The sequence below is a fragment of the Littorina saxatilis genome, linkage group LG9, assembly GCF_037325665.1.
Source record: "Littorina saxatilis isolate snail1 linkage group LG9, US_GU_Lsax_2.0, whole genome shotgun sequence".
Taxonomy (NCBI): domain Eukaryota; kingdom Metazoa; phylum Mollusca; class Gastropoda; order Littorinimorpha; family Littorinidae; genus Littorina; species Littorina saxatilis.
This window is the reverse complement of record NC_090253.1, coordinates 43,373,575-43,393,681: the sequence shown is the minus strand read 5'-3', so window position 1 is coordinate 43,393,681 and position 20,107 is coordinate 43,373,575. Positions and strand designations below refer to the sequence as shown.

Below are 20,107 nucleotides of genomic sequence, written 5' to 3'. Positions count from 1 at the left end.
GTCAATAATTTTGGAGATTAGGATTTATATGGTAAAAATACCAGCACGGTTGGCCTAGTGGTAAGGCGTCCGCCCCGTGATCGGGAGGACGTGGGTTCGAACCCCGGCCGGGTCATACCTAAGACTTTAAAATTGGCAATCTAGTGGCTGCTCCGCCTGGCGTCTGGCATTATGGGGTTAGTGCTAGGACTGGTTGGTCCAGTGTCAGAATAATGTGACTGGGTGAGACATGAAGCCTGTGCTGCGACTTCTGTCTTGTGTGTGGCGCACGTTATATGTCAAAGCAGCACCGCCCTGATATGGCCCTTCGTGGTCGGCTGGGCGTTAAGCAAACAAACAAATAAACAATATGGTAAACATGAGACGAAGAAATTAAGCTAGCTGCCAAAAATACACGAAAAGAGACAGACAAATAGAAAGCAGAAGTCAATTTCTAAAAGCCACAATCTCCTTAAAAAAAGAAGAAAAAAAAGTGGAACTTCTCGCATTACTGCGTGCGAAGAGGAAGTCTGGCACATCTTAATATTCCCGTTGTCCGCCCGCGACCAAGTTGCACGTGCATAAAAGCTGTGCGTCCCTCCAACAAGAGGGCAGTCTGACACCATAGGACTCAGCCAAACATGATCTCCATCATGGGAGCAGGAAACAGACTCCTCATGATCGCCTTGGCGGTCGAGTTTTGTGTGGAACTCGCCAACACTTCTCTCGCTCTCCGAGGTCCTCCGAAACATGCTCTTCTTCCAGCGACGGCAGCACTGCTGAATACTTCTTCTCTTCCTTCCTCTTCGTCGCAGTCTTCGTATTCTGCTGCCGATGATGGAGAGCTAGAGGGGAGCGAGTATTCTATCCCGAACACTGTGAGTACTTGCAATCTGAACTGTTTCGTAGATCTATACACAATATATAGACAATACTACATGGCTTGTTGTGTCGTACCAGATTTACACGATTTTTAACAAAATATTTAACTGCAAGCGAAAGCGAGCTTCTCAGTATTTAAAAAACATGAAAGATCGTCTCGATGTTCTTGACTACTTGCCACAGATACTGTTGGCTAATACTAACAGAGACCATAATAGTTGAGCTGTTATCAACGCGCATCGACTGCAGGTGTGTATTGGATGCTGTTCAAAAAGAATTGAAGATCTGTAATTGTTTATGAGTTCGGGCAATCTGACCGATCGTAGAATCACAGATTCTCTTTCAACTTGATTGAATTACAATTGAAGATGATATCAGTTGTGACGAAAAAAACCTAAACAGGCAAAAAAAAAATTTGTCTGAAACATGCGAGGGAAACTTTGCCTTGATTAGTCACAAGCATCACTCTCCTGAAAATCAGAATTCGAACTCTAATACTGAATCGCAGTCGAAGCAGAATACAGGCACCGATAAACAAGCAAATCTACACTTTGTTGATAAGGCCAAAAAAATAATAGGTGTGGTTACGGTAACATAGCCCCAAAAAAATAGGGTAGGAAGGTAGGCAATCACTTTTTTTTTTAACTTTTTTTTTCTAATGTGTACAAATTAAACCTACTTGACAGGGAAATAAGTGTGCGACTCGGGCGCTTTCGCTTTCATTGCGTTTTCTGCACTCGTTTACTTGGTTTTTTTTGGTATTTTTGTGACAAATGTAATAAAAAGTTATAGGGTCGGCCCCCAAAAATAGGGTAGGTCGGGTTACCGTAACCACACCTATTTTTTTTTTAGGCCTAACAAAACATGGCATACATTTTGGTTGATTGTTGACGTTTCTTGTCTCTCAAATCCAAACTAAAAGTGAACTTCTACAAATTCGAATGCAACATTAGTTATCGTTAGACAAAGCTGTGATATCCACATTTGTCAGTCACAATGTCAAGAAGGAGTTAATAATAATAATTAGTACATCAAATTAGTTTCGGTTTCGTCACGTGCGAGGATATGTATGTGTGGGAGGGGGGGGGGGCGCGGGAGATGGAAGCTTGCTGTATGTTATGTAATGTATATATTGTGTGTGATACGTGGAAATGTGATACTATTTATTTGCATGTATGATACAGGTACAAATGTGATAATTGTAGGCTTATACTAGTGATTACTGTGTGTGATACATGAAATGTGATATGAATGCTGTTTTTATATGTTATACTCTTACTTTCTCCCAAGCGCAAGACAAATTCTTCTATGAAAATTGAAGCCAATAAAATTTGAGTTGAGTTGAGTTGAGTTGAGTTGACAAAAAAATGCAATAAACAACAATATCTTGACAGTGAAGGGCAAAACGCATCGCAGACACAGACAAAAGCAACCGAAACACAAATAGTTTCAGCTTACGAGAAAAGAGCCAAAATTGGCCTCACAGAGGAGGGAACATTTTACAAAAGAGGTGTTTAGTTGAGAAAATTTCTATTACTTTGTACATTATATTTAAATACAGGGTGACCCCCAAAAAAGAGTACCCAAACAAAACGTCATAAATTGAACAAAAATAAAGCAATCTTCATAAAATGTATTTACACACACAAGTAGCCTCTGCATGATTTGCACAGAAAATGTTAGCGTTCTAGCTTGTCTTTCAGGAAAGTTATGCTCATTCTACAGAACATGCTCCAAATGGCCTCCCCCGGATTTAAATCCCCCAGATTTCTATCTTTGGGGGTTCCTGAAAGACAACGTCTACAGGAACAACCCACAGACAATCACAGAACTCAAGAGAGCCACCACAACAACCATTCGCGGAATCTCGCAACAGGAGTGTGTGCGGGTGATTGATAACTTTGCGCGGCGAGTTCAAGTTTGCCTGCAGCGGCGCGGAGGCCATTTGGAGTATGTTCTGTAGAATGAGCATAACTTTCCTGAAAGACCAGCTAGAACGCTTAAATTTTCTGTGCAAATTATGCAGAGCCTACTTGTGTGTGTAAATACATTTTATGAAGATTGCTTTATTTTTGTTCAATTTATGACGTTTTGTTTGGGTACCATTTTTTTGGGGGGGTCACCCTGTATAATGCAAAAGTTGTGTTTCGTTTGTCTTTATGTTTCATGCACCACCACTGCAATATCTCCATGTGAGATAATACAGTTAATTTGATTTGATTTCATTTGATAGAGAACTTTCCTGTCTAATTTGATAAATGCCATCCCCCCAAAAACGTTCGGTTATGTCTAAATGTCTCACCTCTGTGGGGTTACGTTTGGCTCTTTTCTTTTTTTCTTTTCTTTGTCCATGATGCAACTGAACGCAACTGAGGAAGCAAACAAAAATGAAACAAAAAATGAAAAGAATTGAACAACAAGTCGCGTAAGGCGAAAATACAATATTTAGTCAAGTAGCTGTCGAACTCACAGAATGAAACTGAACGCAATGCCATTTTTCAGCAAGACCGTATACTCGTAGCATCGTCAGTCCACCGCTCACGGCAAAGGCAGTGAAATTGACAAGAAGAGCGGGGTAGTAGTTGCGCTAAGAAGGATAGCACGCTTTTCTGTACCTCTCTTTGTTTTAACTTTCTGAGCGTGTTTTTAATCCAAACATATCATATCTATATGTTTTTGGAATCAGAAACCGACAAGGAATAAGATGAAAGTGTTTTTAAATTGATTTCGACAATTTAATTTTGATAATAATTTTTATATATTTAATTTTCAGAGCTTGTTTTTAATCCAAATATAACATATTTATATGTTTTTGGAATCAGAAAATGATGGAGAATAAGATGAACGTAAATTTGGATCGTTTTATAAATTTTTATTTTTTTTTACAATTTTCAGATTTTTAATGACCAAAGTCATTACTTAATTTTTAAGCCACCAAGCTGAAATGCAATACCGAAGTCCGGGCTTCGTCGAAGATTACTTGACCAAAATTTCAACCAATTTGGTTGAAAAATGAGGGCGTGACAGTGCCGCCTCAACTTTCACGAAAAGCCGGATATGACGTCATCAAAGAAATTTATCAAAAAAATGAAAAAAAAGTTCGGGGATTTCATACCCAGGAACTCTCATGTCAAATTTCATAAAGATCGGTCCAGTAGTTTAGTCTGAATCGCTCTACACACACACACAGACAGACAGACAGACACACGCACATACACCACGACCCTCGTTTCGATTCCCCCTCGATGTTAAAATATTTAGTCAAAACTTGACTAAATATAAAAAAGAGAAAAGTTTGGGTCTTTTTGGCTTGATACGCTGGTCTGTTTCTGGTCTAGTGCTCCGGATCTTGCATGCACAAAACGAAGTGGGCATTGTCTTTTCTTTTCAGAGACTGATCAACATCCACAGAGACACGTTTAACATCAACCAGTTTCTGTCAAAGTCTCCACAGACTAACACTCGTTCGCGACCAAGGCAGACATCAGACACTCACGCCACTAGCAGACTACCCGACGACCTCCTCGAGGACCCTGACAACATTGCAGTAGGCGAGGAGACTTTGCTGAAAGCGGCTATCAAACAAGAACAGTTGGAAGACAACACTTCCACTGCTTCTGCGACGAAAGATCCAAACGACGATAATAACAACGAAGAACTCGTGTGCTCCAATGTAAACCTGACTGAATCTGAACGTCGCACCTGCAAACAGAAGACTTTGGGCAAGACGCCGTCAAAAACGGCAAAAGCGAAGCGCCTGGAAATGATGTTTCCGCTTTCAAACGACAAAGGTCACCAGAGAGAATCAGAACTTGAAGAGGACCACGTGGTACCAGAGAGTTACGTGGATTGGTCAGCACTTCTGAATGATCCACTGCACCCGTTGTCCATCAAGTATCTTCAAAGAATAGCGCAACTCCTGCATGTGTATAGAGAATCTACACCTCTCCAACAAATTCTCGCTGAGGCTGCACTTCATTCCAAACTCTTTTCTGATGTTGATTCACTCTCTGAACGACCAGCGACTCTTGGTGGGCACGCAGACTCCCAGAATCTGAATTCGCAAGATTTTTTCATGAAAGCAAAGTATCCCATCCTGCCATCACCTTCTCCAGAAGACGATTTAGACCTACCTACAATAAATGGCAAACGCCTCGATACCAATACGCTTCGAAAACTCCTGACTGCAATACACGGCATTCAAAAGAATCCAAACGACCGTTGGGAGCGATTTCTTCACGACGCAAAGGACAACCTCGGCTATCCATCCTCGCTCGAAGAAGATGATTTGGGGATAAAGCAGAGCGACAATGACCTCAGTGATTTCAGGCGACACAGAAACGATGACAGTGACCACATTTCGTGGACAGACTTGCAGCGCATGGGGTCAACCTTATGGGCGCCTCACGACGTCCACGCGCCAAGCGGTCCTGAATCTTCTAAAGTAATGCAATATTACATGGCTCTTCTGAACAAGGATGAAGATTACGGAGAGATTAAAAGCAACAATATCTTCCCAGAAGACAGCATCGCTCATGGAAGCAATCCCAACTGGGCACCGGTAGACTATTATGAAGTGGACGCGCTCGATGAAACAATGGGTTTGGACAAGACGGAAAAACAAATGTTGCAGGGCAGAGTCCACGGTCCAACAAAAACACACACCACTGTGGACCTTGACCGGTTGTTCGACAACACTACGGCCCTATTTCGCTGCGTGTCAGGCTTTCTCGACGACTGTAAAAGTCTTCAGGGTCAGCGGCCTTTCGGGCCTGGTGTCTCCCAAGCTCTGCAGTTTGTTGACAACTTTGCAACAGTACCAAGAGGGGAAAATGGCGTGCAGTTTGCTGACAACACAGCAACAGTACCCAGAGGGAAAACCAACGTACAGTTTGCGAATTTCCAGAGAGAACAGACTTCTCGTGATGATAGTGACCGGCTGCCAAACGCAGGGACACTTCTTCATGGCAGACACACCTCTACATTCTCAGGTTTTAGAGGCACCAGTCATCCCCCGGGAAGGACAAACAGGGCTGACAGTCTGACGCAATCAGCAAGACGACTCCAGCGAGCTTCAACTCCGATGGTTCCGTCCAGGGAGAAACAAACCACACGCTCCTCTCTCCCAGCCGGAGAAGCAGACGAGTTATCACCCTACGCAAAGCGATCTGTCCACGCTGAAGACCCACAAGTCTGGCTAGGGATCAACCACAACGACATTGACTCTCAGCCTGCATCTGACTCTGCTGTAGGTCCGAAAAGTGCCAGGCACAAATGCTCTGCGAACGCTCCTCATTCTCGTTTATTCCGACGTTCGTCACGAAACGGCAGGCGCCAGAACAACAGGTTTTCCAGCACGAGACAACAACGTCAACGTCGAAACCAGTCACAAAAACTACTGAATTGGGACGCCGCCTCCGAACGAACCAATCTACGCAAACGAAGAAGATTTCTTCAAAAGAATAACCTGAAACCGTTTCAGACGCTACCTACACCAACCAGATACCAGAACTGGACCCGAGATGGCAAAGATGACCAAACCAGCATTGGGGCAGCCAGCCAGCCTGGTAGGGAAAACCTAAACCGGTACAAAGAACTTTGGGCTGGTAGTCCAACTAAGGGAGGAATCCAGAATGGGCACAGTGCGCATGACACAGGAGAGCGTTGGACCCACACGCAAATGCAAAGTAAGAATCAGAGATTGGGAAGGACAGACAGTCAGACCCGTCTCAAGAGGGGTAGGAGAACACCTTGGGCACTGGTTACCGACGCTCCGACATGTTCCTCTGTACGTAATGAATTCTTCGAAAATCCCCCGACTCCGCGAACACGTAAGCAGTCTTAATTTTGTCTTTGTTTTGTAAGGCAAAAAAAAAAAGTCTGTTTACGGTATCCCGACCGACCCTATTTTTTCGCGCGACCCTAGACTTTTTTTTTGATATTTGGGGAAAAAAAAAGAAAAAAAAAAGGTCTTTGTTTTTTGGCAAAATAACTTAAAAATGTGTTTTTTTGGAGAAAAAAAAATCCCGACCTGCCGACCCTATTTTGTTTGCCTATGTTACCGTAAACAGACTATTTTTTGTTGTTGGCCTAAGCATTAGAGGTACGTGTAGGGGGGGGGGTTAGGGGGTAGTATGTGTGTGTGTGTGAATGTGTGTGTGTGTGTGTGTGTGTGTGTGTGTGTGTGTGTGTGTGTGTGTGCACGCGCGCGCGCTCCAAGCGACCTTGAATATGGCTTATTAGGCCAAAAAAAAATAGGTGTGGTTACGGTAACATAGCCAAAAAAAATAGGGTAGGTAGGTAGGCAATCACTTTTTTTTTTTTAACTTTTTTTTCTAATGTGTACAAATTAAACCTACCGTACTTTCCGGGTGACAAGGCGCTTTGTTATCTAAGACGCACCCCCTTCTTTTTAAAAAAAAAATTGTAATCCAGTCACCCATTGGACGCAGGGGGCCAATAGGGCGCACCAAAATGACCCAGTTTTTGCCATGAGAGGTGGTTCCCCTGTCATATCTGAGAGAGGAAACACTTCCTGCATCGGGGTCAGTGACCGGTCAGTGACCAAAGGCATTGTGATAGCTGGGTGGCCTTGTTAAAAGACACGACCTTCTTCCCAGGGGTCAATGACCCAGTTTTTGCCATGAGAGGTGGTTCCCCTGTCATATCTGAGAGAGGAAACACTTCCTGCATCGGGGTCAGTGACCGGTCAGTGACCGAGTTTAACAGAGTGGAAATCTGTGTGTGCGGCCAGATCAAAGGCAGGGCAGTACCTAGTAGCTGAAACATGCATTATCACAAGTTGTTTGACTGGTACTCAAGCGGTCTCTTTGATTTTTTTCGTATTTCATACACGGATTAGGCGCTTCGTTATACAAGACGCAGGGGTCGAACTCGAGGAAAAAAGTCGCGCCTTATGACCCGGAAAGTACGGTACTTGACAGGGAAATAAGTGTGCGACACGGGCGCTTTCGCTTTCATTGCGTTTTTTGCACTCGTTTTTTTTTTGTTTTTTTTTTTGGACAAATGTAATAAAAAGTTATAGGATCGGCCCCTAAAAATAGGGTAGGTCGGGTTACCGTAACCACACCTTTTTTTTAGGCCTTATGATGATTATTTGGGAGAGTGGTTGGTGGTGGTCAAAAAGGATTTTATTCCTTGATATTGAAATGTCTCAAATTTGAGATAAACATGCAATGCTTGATAGTAATCAATCTTTCTTTGAGTGAGCCTATTGAGCCTTGTGTCTATACAAAGGTTATTATCATTATGTGTGTGCGTGTGTGTGCGTGGGGGGGCTTGCGTACGTGTGTGTGCGTGTGTGTGTGTGTGTGTGTGTGTGTGTGTGTGTGTGTGTGTGTGTGTGTGTGTGTGTTTCTGTCTGTTTCAGGTTACTGCTCATGCACTACGACAAGAAGTAAGTGTGGGTTTATCTGTGTGTGTGTGTGTGTGTGTCTGTGTGTGTGTCTGTGTGTCTGTGTGTGTCTGTCTGTGTGTGTCTGTCTGTGTATGTCTGTGTGTCTGTGTGTCTGTGTGTCTGTGTCTGGTGATTGTTGCTGCGCTTGTACAAAATGGCAAAGCGAACACAAGCACCTTCATCATTAACATTACCATCGTATATAGCTATCATCGTCATTGTCGTCACGAAGTTTGTCGTTTTCTGTGCCATGATCATCGGTGTATTCATTATCATCATCATCATCATCATCATCATCATCATCATCATCATCATCATCATCATCAACATCATCAGCAGCAGCAGCAGCAGCAGCATCGTCATTATCACCACAATCACCACCACCACCACCATCCTCCCATCATCATCATCATTAATCATCAGCATCACCATTACCATCATCATCGTCATCATCATCATCAACCTTTTGTTTATAAACAACAAAGTGACTGGTGAGATAAACAAAGTTTAAACAAATAAAAAATAAAGTCTGCACTCACCAATATAAGGACAGCACAATGCAAAACTAAATCGACTTAGTACCGTATTGTGCTGTCCTTGTATGGGTGAGTACAGACTTATTTTGTATTTTAACTTGTGCCTTGTTTCTGTTTCCAAGCCAGCATGAATGTGACGTGTGACACTGATGGAGAGGAAGGAGCCGACATGGATGTGTGGCAATGGGGCAAAAACAACATCTTCGCCAATTATCCTGTGATTCGCTTCACCAAGACCTACTACTGCACAAACGGTATGTGTTCATGTGTGTGTGTGTGTGTGTGTGTTAGGGTGTGTGTGTGTGTGTTAGGGTGTGTGTGTGTGTGTGTGTGTGTGTGTGTGTGTGTGTGTGTATTTTTGTGTCTGTGTGTGTTGTGTGTATTTTTGTGTCTGTGTGTGGTGTGTGTGTGTGTGTGTGTATATGTGTATGTGTGTGTGTGTGTGTGCCCGGTGTGTGTGTGCGTTCGTGCGTGCGTGCGTGCGTGATGTCAGTTCACAAATTGTGATCTCGGTATTCTGTCATCAAAACGTCCACAGAATAACTGAACGGATGTTCCCTGATGTTATCAGTTTATGTCAAACTACAAGTTTGTGTCACTATTTTAGAAGAGTCCCTCCAATTACCTCCATTGAACCTAACGACACTTGGAGATCCATCCACAGACGATCGTCTACTCTTTATTTGTCGACTTACTCAAGTTGTGAATGTTACGTTTTTATCTAAAATTGAACGTTTCACAAACTAATCTTTCTTCTTTGTTTGATGCTTCATAAAATGTTCCCGTTCATCATCGGTCAAAGTCCATCGACGATCGTCTTCATTGGTAGACTTAGGCTACTTGTGAATGTTTCATAGACTAACCTTTCTTCTTTGTTTGATTCCTCAGATACTGTTGCCGTTCATACTAGGTCTTGATGAAAGTCCGTCGACGATCGTCGTTCGTCGACTTACTTGTGAACTTTTTGTTTTTGTCTAAGATTGAACGTTTCACAAACTAACCTTTCTTCTTTGTTTGATTCTTAATAAACTGTTCCCGTTCATACTAGGTCAAAGTCCTTGCGTGCCAAAGACGAACTGCGGCTGCAACTTCGTAGGGCTAAGAGATCGCCTGAATAAGACCAACCGCTTCATGTACAGACGTTGCAATCGTCCCCACCACTGTACCCCAGCCACTGTGCACATCTACGCCACCGTCGCCCCACGTGAGAGTTGCCAGTGTCGGAGGTCTTGGCGAAGGCAATGACACCTCAACCGTGTACCACAAGCTTAATCAGGTGTGTATGTTTATTCGGTCAGAGTTGTGAGCTTGTAGAGGACTTTAATATTAGACAACTCAACCGTGCATGCCAAGCAAGGGGTGTAAATATCAGAGTTTTAAGGGCAGATATGGCACGAAATTAAGATTTGGTTCTTTGGCAAGCTTTTCCATTTTTATTATCTTTAGTCAAGTTTTGACTAAATATTTTAACATCGAGGGGGAATCGAGACGAGGGTCGTGGTGTATGTGCGTGCGTGTGTGTGTGTGTGTGTAGAGCGATTCAGACTAAACTACTGGACTGATCTTTATGAAATTTGACATGAGAGTTCCTGGGTATGAAATCCCCGAACTTTTTTTTCATTTTTTTGATAAATGTCTTTGATGACATCATATCCGGCTTTTCGTGAAAGTTGAGGCGGCACTGTCACGCCCTCATTTTTCAACCAAATTGGTTCAAATTTTGGTCAAGTAATCTTCGACGAAGCCCGGATTTCGGTATTGCATTTCAGCTTGGTGGCTTAAAAATTAATTAATGACTTTGGTCATTAAAAATCGGAAAATTGTAAAAAAAAATAAAAATTTATAAAACGATCCAAATTTACGTTTATCTTATTCTCCATCATTTGCTGATTCCAAAAACATATAAATATGTTATATTCGGATTAAAAACAAGCTCTGAAAATTAAATATATAAAAATTATTATCATAATTAAATTGTCGAAATCAATTTAAAAACACTTTCATCTTATTCCTTGTCGGTTCCTGATTCCAAAAACATATAGATATGATATGTTTGGATTAAAAACACGCTCAGAAAGTTAAAACAAAGAGAGGTACAGAAAAGCGTGCTATCCTTCTTAGCGCAACTACTACCCCGCTCTTCTTGTCAATTTCACTGCCTTTGCCATGAGCGGTGGACTGACGATGCTATGAGTATACGGTCTTGCTGAAAAATGGCATTGCGTTCAGTTTCATTCTGTGAGTTCGACAGCTACTTGACTAAATATTGTATTTTCGCCTTACGCGACTTGTTTCAAGGTTCTTGATAAAAATTCTCGGAAAAGGTGTTTTTTGTCCTAAAAAGTGACATTTGAATGAAATATGGATCAAAATTGACGTTTTTCTTGCCTTTTTGGAATATAACATGTAGTTTTGGGGAAACATTCATCTTCCAGAAAAATGAAGATATAGCATTTAGAATTATGTTTTATTTTACTCTAAAAAGTGCCCTTGATGCAACAACAGAGCAATTTTTTTTTTATAATATTGATTTATGAAAAGATTTTGTTTTCTGGGTAGATATCGTAGGCGCAAAATAAATTCAAGAAAATAAGAGCATTTGTTTTTACTTTAACAGAATTTCTTGGTATTTCTTAAAATGTCTCTCTGTTGCTGCATAAAGACACCATTTCTTGTTAAAATACAAAAAAAGATCAAGAAGATTGGACAGTTAGTCTAGAAGATGCATGAGCATTTCCCAATGACAGCACTGATGCTAAAAAAAAAAGTCTGAGAAAACAGCGTGATAAGTTTGATTGATTGATTGATTGATTGATTAATGGTTTGATTGATTTATTGATTGATTGGTTGGTTGGTTGGTTGGTTCGTTCGTTCGTTTGTTCGTTCGTTCATTTATTCATTTATTGTAATTTACGTATTCTTTTTTTTATTTTTATTTCATTCAATTTATTCAATGTGTTCTATTACATTTTATTCAATTTATTCTATTTCTTTATTGATTAATTCAATTTATTTATTGATTTATGTTATTTTCACTTTTTTATTTAGCACAACAACATGTCTCTTCTTGATGCTTTATCGTGTATGGATTCTTTCTTGTTTTTGTCTCACATATGACTTTGTGTTCTGTTTCAGGTCTTCTCTGAGTGGTTTCACTTCTCTGTGAACGTGTTTGATCAGACTCAAAGGCCGTGCCTTCGAAATGTATGACCATGTTGTGCCTTTGTATATATGTTCAGTGACTCTTGTTTACACATCCACACACTCGACACCCACCCTTCCAGGAAATGAGAGAATCGTTATATAAATTGTCCAGCATGACTATCCCCAAATAGTTTCTGATCAGTCTTTCTGACAAGCATAAAGGACATTTTAGTGTTTTCTAACCTTTTACGAAAATTAAAATAATTGTTGGTGAGAAAACTATATCCTGAATTGATAACGGAAGTAACTTTTTTTTTCTCTGAGTGAATACTAGAATTAATTAGGTTAAAAAGAAACTTTCACACGCACGTAATTTAACAATGCATTTGTCGTTTTTTTGCCGAGAGGGTGCATTAGATCGTACTTAAGCAAAACTAATAAATAAGATTGCATCCTTGCCCTTTTATCCAACTAACGACCCCCCCCCCCCCCCCCCCTACCCTTGTAATATCTTCTGGTATTTTACATTGTTCCACGTTTTTTGGGTTTTGTTTTGTTTGGATTTGATACGACGAAGTTTGATTACCTACAAAAGCGAATTGTGTCACCGTTTTACAATGATTTGAACGCGTGAATTATTATGTTCCTGTTGCATGGTAAAATCATCGTCCAAACATAACCTTGCACGAGTGTATCCATACCGTCTTTTGCCCCCGGTATTGGGTGAATACTTGGCACTATATGTGTCGACGGCTGAATTGTTGCTCTTTTCTTAATGTTCCCTGAATGAAAACCACGTGCGTGGCTCCCTCACAGTTTTTATCAGGGAAGTAAACTTGCTTCAGCAACTTAAATGCGTTGTGTTATCTGTCAGAGTGTGTGTGTGTGTGTGTGTGTGTGTGTGTGTGTGTGTGTGTGTGTGTGTGTGTGTGAGTGTGTGCGTGCGTGTATCTGTCTATGTGTGTGTGTGCGTGTGCGTGAGTGTTTTACGTGTGTGCAACAGCTGACTGTTAATGTTGTCTCCAGCTTTACATATATCCACATTTTCTTCTTCTTCTGCGTTCATGGGCTGAATCTCCCACGTACACTCGTGTTTTTAGCACGAGAGGGTTTTACGTGTATGGTCGTTTTTTACCCCGCCATTTAGGCAGCCATACGCCGCTTTCAGGGGAGATATCTACATTAAATACAGTCAAAAACAAGCGCTGAACCTTGGCTGGTCATGCAGGCCCCCCCCCCTTCCCTCCCCCCATGAGTCAAGGAGAACCCACACACACACACATATATATATTTTACAGAGCCCAATATCAATTCAAACTTTTTAGTCAATGAGAGACACCCTTTAAATGCACACTTTATGATAAAACAAAAACGTCCTTCCATGTGAAAGCCAATTTTATTTCGAAAAACACAATAACAATAATGCCCCATATATGCAAGAGCAGTGAGTGCTCACAGAAAAGCAAATCATACAGCAATATGTAAAATGATCACAAATTGAAAACAAAGAAAAATTAACACATCTTTGACAATTTTGTTTTCTGCCCAAACAACTGAGCAACAACCAGTCCAAAGGATTCCAGAAAAAATCCCAAAACAAAGAGACTGCCAACGTTCCAAAATTCAGAATCCAAAAACAAGAAAGGTAGGTTATTGGAACGTTTGTTATTGACAAAACAATACATTCACAGATATTTCAAAACAATACATTCATTCCCTCGGCTTCCTGGCGAGTGGGCGAAAACTGATTCTATCAAGATAAGTTTTGTGTGAATATTTGTTAGTCTGTTCACTTAAAAGACCGTTGGGTCGAAATATCTGTGAATGTATTGTTTTGTCAATAACAAACGTTCCAACAACCTACCTTTCTTGTTTTTTGATTTTCAAAGGATTCCAGGTCAAAACATCTTGCTCAACAGTTCGGACAATTCTAGGTAAATAATAAACTAATCTGGTTAACAGAAAAAAAGCTTCCTGAATAATTCTTAAATCACGGACCTTCTGTGCACAAGTAACAATAAGACAACTAGCCCTCAATACCAATGGAAATCAAATATGGCAATGACCCATGAAATCTACAAATTCTTAAACGGTGGTACCTGTGATGAAAGGACACCCCTTGCAACCAGCTGAAAGTGTCCCTACTATGCAGGTGGCCTGTCATGGCAGGGACAAGAGAAGGGGTCTTTTCGTGGTAGGCACTGTCCTCTGAGTAGAGGGGCCTCTCATCCCAGGTACCACTGTAATGTTTATGCATTTAAGTTACTCACATATATTTACAGGTTTTATTTTCTTCCATCACAGCTCAAAACTAGATTAAAAATTATTTCTTTTCTTCACTCACATTAAACTATAACAAGAAGGGCAAAGCCCATACGACTCACATGCTTGACCTTGACCTTTACATGACCTTGACCTTCAGGGTCAAGGTCAAATAACTAAACCTAGCAATGACATCATACACTAAGAACTGCTTTACACATTTTTCCTACCAAAATACATGTGACCTTGACCCAAGGTCAAGGTCATCCAAGGTCATGCAACACAAAGCTGTTAATTCAAGACATAGGAAGTACAATGGTGCTTATTGGCTCTTTCTACCATGAGATATGATCACTTTTAGTGGTTCACTACCTTATTTTGGTCACATGTCATAAGGGTCAAAGTGACCTTGACCTTGATCATATGTGACCAAATGTGTCTCATGATGAAAGCATAACATGTGCCCCACATAATTTTTAAGTTTGAAACAGTTATCTTCCATAGTTCAGGGTCAAGGTCACTTCAAAATATGTATACAATCCAACTTTGAAGAGCTCCTGTGACCTTGACCTTGAAGCAAGGTAAACCAAACTGGTATCAAAAGATGGGGCTTACTTTGCCCTATATATCATATATAGGTGAGGTATTGAATCTCAAAAACTTCAGAGAAAATGGGAAAAATGTGAAAAATAGCTGTTTTTTAGGCAACATTTATGGCCCCTGCGACCTTGACCTTGAAGCAAGGTCAAGATGCTATGTATGTTTTTTGGGGCCTTGTCATCATACACCATCTTGCCAAATTTGGTACTGATAGACTGAATAGTGTCCAAGAAATATCCAACGTTAAAGTTTTCCGGACATCCGGACGGACGGACGGACGACTCGGGTGAGTACATAGACTCACTTTTGCTTCGCATGTGAGTCAAAAATTCTTCCAAGATCCCAGTTCATGTTTCTGGTGTCATCACAACCTGCACTCATGCAACTACAAGTAACGATAACTCATCTTAAATAGTATGATACAAATAGAACAGAATAAGCTAAGCTTCTATAAATCATGGTCATTCATGCAATTACAAGTAACGACAACTCATCTTAAATAATATGATACAATTAGAGCAGATTAAGTAGCTTCTACAATCATGGTCATTCAAAGTAATAATTTACACAATTCTAAGAAACAAAAGTATGCATACTAATCAAAATGGTAGCCATCACCCTGTGCTTCCCACAGTCATTGGCGTACACTACATCCCCAATTGCAGTCATTCTCACAGTGAAAACCCCCTTAAAAACAACATCAAACAACAACAAGAGAAAAGAAAAACATGGACAGTAAATGCGTAGCTCTTGAACACTAAAACAAGTATGTAAGTTCAAGGAACCTACATACAACAGGGGTAAATAATACTGGACAGAAACATATCCAAAACTTACACAAAAGATTGGTCCAAGAAAAAATTCAATGTTTCCGATTTTCCTGACCGAGCCTATATGTTCCTCCTAACCCAAGAACATTTTTGACTCTTCAAAAAAATAAAAATGAAACATGAAAAGAATCGATGTTGTAGACTTTACAAGGAAAGCTACTCTTCTCTGACATTTAGGCGACAGATCTTGCAAGATTTCTGGCCAATCACATGCACCTCACAGTGTTAATAAAAATCAAGCTGCAATAAAAATTTTAAAATAAATCAAGTGTAGCTGACCTACCGACCCCGATTTATTTGGCGTCATCGGAAACAAACATATTCTTTTTTTGGCCTTAACCTGTGACTCATTTCAAGAGGTGTGTCAACTTCCATGGATATTCATTGGTACCTGTGATCAGAGGCCACCCTTTAGACACGCCAAGAGTGTCCTTACATTGCAGGTGGTCTTTCCAGAGAGGGATTTATTCTAAAAACCCAGTCTTACTCAGTCAAGCACATAATCCTCACAAACAATCTCAACAATGAACAGAAGATCACCCTGATTAAGTTAATGCCCACTGCAAATAATTTTTCACTCCATAAGAACAAGCACCAACATTCAGATTAAGTTAATGTGCACGTACTCCACATCACTTTCAGTTCAAAAGTAAAAGCACCAAGGAAGTCAGTGATCCACAAGTTTTAGCAATTGTCAGAAAAAAAATAAACATATATTATTTATCATAGGAGGAAATTAAACTATATATTTGTGAGCCTGCATGGGAAAACCAGGCTAGGTAACATGCGCCTTGAGTCGCCTCGTGTGGTAAGATATGTGCGCGATATAAATTCTCGTAAATAAAATTAAAAAATTGGGAAATTTGTACTTTTTACTTTTTGAAATGATATAAAGACTTTGACAAATATTTTACAAAAAAACAGAATTGATCTAACTGTAATAGTTTTTGTACAGTGCTGTTTTGAAATACACAGGTGAAATCCTTTTGGGATGATGAAGTTGGATGATCAAAAAAGCGAATTAGCAGTAAATCTGAAGATTGATAATTGTATCCCTTCTGACATATTTTCTTGTAGCCGAAAACAGCTTGCTGCATCTTTAGCCGGGTTTTCCCATGCAGGCTCACATTTATTTATTTTATTAGTTGATCAAATTATTTATTTGTTTATTTGCTTGGTGATTGTCATGTTGCGTCATAGGCAGTGTTGGGTTTTATGCAATTTTTTCCCTACAACTGTACTATGAAGAAGACATTATGCCTTCAGCTAATTCTGCCTTCAAAGATGGATGTAAAATAAACTTAATGTACAATGATTTTCTCTTTCTTGGGGCACACATGCAATTACTACAAATTACAATGAGAATAATATCTTGAAAAACTAAGTTTTCACAACAGAAATGATTCACAGAATACAGATTGTAAGTTGTAACATTAAGATTGCGATGTAATTTAAACCATACTCCGGGAACAGACTACTTCCAATTCAGTAGGGGGGCAACTATCCTCAACCCGGCGGGTCCCCAGGTGGAGGATAGGGGAACGGCCCCCAGATATGGGGGCCAGCTGCGAATATAGAATAAGCAGTCCCGGACCAACTAGCGGTGTCTCTACCAGGACGAGGTGAGTTGGCAGATGGCACTGACATCCCTATAAAATGCCCTACGTGTCCGATGACGGTTACACCATGCGAGTAAGAGCCGCATTAAAAGCTCTAGCCCCGGGATGGGACCCCCCGATAAGAAATTCCCCATGTGTTCCCAGGGTTAGGTTTTTGAACCAGGAACTAAGGGCGGGGTAACCCCGAAAGAAACCTAAGGGCTGAAGTTGGAGGATCTGGGCCAACAGGCGCACCTTAACCAACCATAGATCCATGCAAATCGCAAAAATGAAATGTCGACAGTCGGAAATGCACGCGATGGTGCTCGCTCTATGCCCTGCAGTCCGGACTGACGATCTAACAGCAAACGACAAGAAGAAGAAACCATACTAACCCACAAAACAAAACAAAAAAAACCATTTTACTTCAAGACAGCTGTCTTTAAAACACATGGTTTTACTTGCAAATGGTTCAGTAAAAAGGTCCATAGGGAAGAGCACTTCTATAGTTTCAAAGCACAAAGTCTTCTTTAGACACGTCTTTCTTGTGTAGCCTTCATAGTTAAGTATTTGATGCAACATCAACTTCATGTGAACATTGTTCAACAGACACACAGCAAAACAAATAGAACACTAAATGCAAAAACAAACAAACAAACAAACAAAATAATTGGTGTATATCAGTATTAATAGATACAGAATCAACAAGTCTTCAAATCATCTGCATTGAGCATCAGACAATAGCCTGTTGGTCCCCTTGTTAAGAGAATTAAAAACAAACAAAAAACAACAAATGAAACAAAATAGGAACTCCCACATACACAATAAAAGTTTTATCTGATTTTCATGACACTGAACAAATTCGCAATAACACACATTTTCAGAAAGAATCTCTTCTTGAGCCAACAATTTTTCCCCCACAAATCACATTGAATACACATGCACAGAATGTTCATGTTCTCTTGTTTTGATGCTAATGACTAAACCCTTCATCTTCTATTTCCCGTACTCAATGACTTCAGCAGTCCCCTACCAAAAACAATAAGGTAACATACTGAGAACACTGGGCAAGTCCGGGCAGAGTGGACTCGTCAGCCCAGTAAGGCAGCTATTCTTGGGGAGGGAGCAACCCCGAGTAAAAGCTCCAACCACCAACGATGGAAGACAGCAGCCAACTTGGCGCGGGAAGAAAATCAGCTGTCTACGCTTTTCCGATTACATGGCCATACAACTGGGCGAGTCTTTCATTGTCCTTTATGCAGTCTCCGCTCAATTTTATTCTCATAGGTTTTTTTCCCCCCTGAAGGCATACACCTGGAGCTGGTTGATTCACTGCCGCCATTATTAGCCTGCCTCAGCCTCAGGTGACGACAACTCTTCCACACCCCTACACAGTTAATTTTGCAATTCATCGATCAGATTGATCCACTTTGAATTGGATTATTTCTTTCCTTATTTACTCCATGTTCTACTTCACTTTGTTCCCCGATCCTCCTCCCAGAAATAATAATCATCCTCAAGATTACTATCTTTCTTTCCATTTTTCATGTCTCTTTTTCTCTTCGTATATTACATCCCTCTTTCCTTTTCTGTGTAAACACATGTTGAAGTACATGTGATAGGATTGCTTCTTATCAGATGCTCAGTTCATTATTGTTAGTATTAACAAGTATCGGGCAAACCTTTCTGATGTTAATGCACAGCAGTTACAATTAGGTCGATGTAAGGTTGTCACAGTTATGTAGTTGGGATTATACTTTTTCTCCTTTATAAAACATACATGTGCACTCACTAATTTCTACTTAATACATATTAGGCAGCTAATGCCTTTCAGCGTTACAGAACGCAAAGCAGCTACCATTAGGTCTCTGAAGGATCGTCATGTTAAGTCAGGATTACTTTTCACTGTTTAAATAGTACATGTACAGTAACTAATTTCTACTTAATTACATTTTACATATATATATATAGAAAATCAGCATCAGCTACGGAGTCAACAATACCACACACTTATACTACATGTAACAACGAATTTTACGTAATTAATAAACACACTCTATACATAGTTTCCATCCATGAAAATTAGAGCTGTACAAAAATATTCAACAATGCTTTCCTTTACCAATTTTCCTCCCATTTGTTTTCCCTCACAAAATGGCACACAAATAACTACATTTTTACATGAACAATGTATTTTCTACTATACCTTCACATGAAAACATCGACAACATCTAAAGACTAATGCACACAGAAAGTAAGTATGCGATTCATTTTGACTAAAGAGGTGAAGGGTTCATTAGTTTTGCACATCGCTTATATATGTGACCCTCCACCACGGAATGAGTCGCATGTCACCTTTGCATGATGTTCATATTTTTACATTGTCCTAAAGAATGTTTTATGCTCTATCCAGTGGTGAAAACCGTTTTAGAAAAGAGCGAAAACTGTTTGAGTTATAAGCCTGTGACTAAGGTGACCCTCACACTGTTACCAGACACTCCCCGGACTTATAGCCTAGCGCAGAACCGTGCGAGGTGACATGCGACACATTTCGTGGTGGAGGGTCACATATATTAAGAGTAAAAAAGAGCTTTCATGTTGAATCATAATTTCGTGTTCAAAATGTTGACAGAACTACAACCTTTTGAAGTTATCAAATTGCATGCTCTTGTTTGTAACCTGTTTGTAACCTGTTTACCCCCAACACTTGACAAGAGAAATGGTCTGAAGTAAAAGAATAGTAATCTGATGACCAAAATAGTAACCCAGTGGTTACAAACGCCAACATTAGCAACACAAACCTAATTTGAAGCACGTTTGAAAATTGTAGTCTGGACTCAAATGGAGTATTTCTCCCCC

General features: G+C 40.4%; 1 protein-coding gene across 1 annotated transcript; it reads left to right on the top strand.

Moving 5' to 3' along the window:
• The first annotated feature begins 608 nt into the window (after positions 1-608).
• Positions 609-12,812, top strand: LOC138976178 (uncharacterized). Its single transcript, XM_070349018.1, has 6 exons — positions 609-857; positions 4,253-6,692; positions 8,252-8,278; positions 8,937-9,068; positions 9,863-10,090; positions 11,950-12,812. The coding sequence occupies exons 1-5, from the start codon at positions 621-623 to the stop codon at positions 10,057-10,059; spliced, it is 3,033 nt and encodes a 1,010-aa protein (XP_070205119.1). The 5' UTR covers positions 609-620; the 3' UTR covers positions 10,060-10,090; positions 11,950-12,812.
• Positions 12,813-20,107: the final 7,295 nt, after the last annotated feature.

Excerpts from the sequence above, each read along its gene's own strand:
- LOC138976178 (XM_070349018.1), top strand. The coding sequence starts at position 621 with ATGATCTCCATCATGGGAGCAGGAAACAGACTCCTCATGATCGCCTTG. Across the intron at positions 858-4,252 it reads AGTATTCTATCCCGAACACT|AGACTGATCAACATCCACAG; the intron begins GTGAGTACTTGC and ends TTTTCTTTTCAG. Across the intron at positions 9,069-9,862 it reads GACCTACTACTGCACAAACG|GTCAAAGTCCTTGCGTGCCA; the intron begins GTATGTGTTCAT and ends CGTTCATACTAG.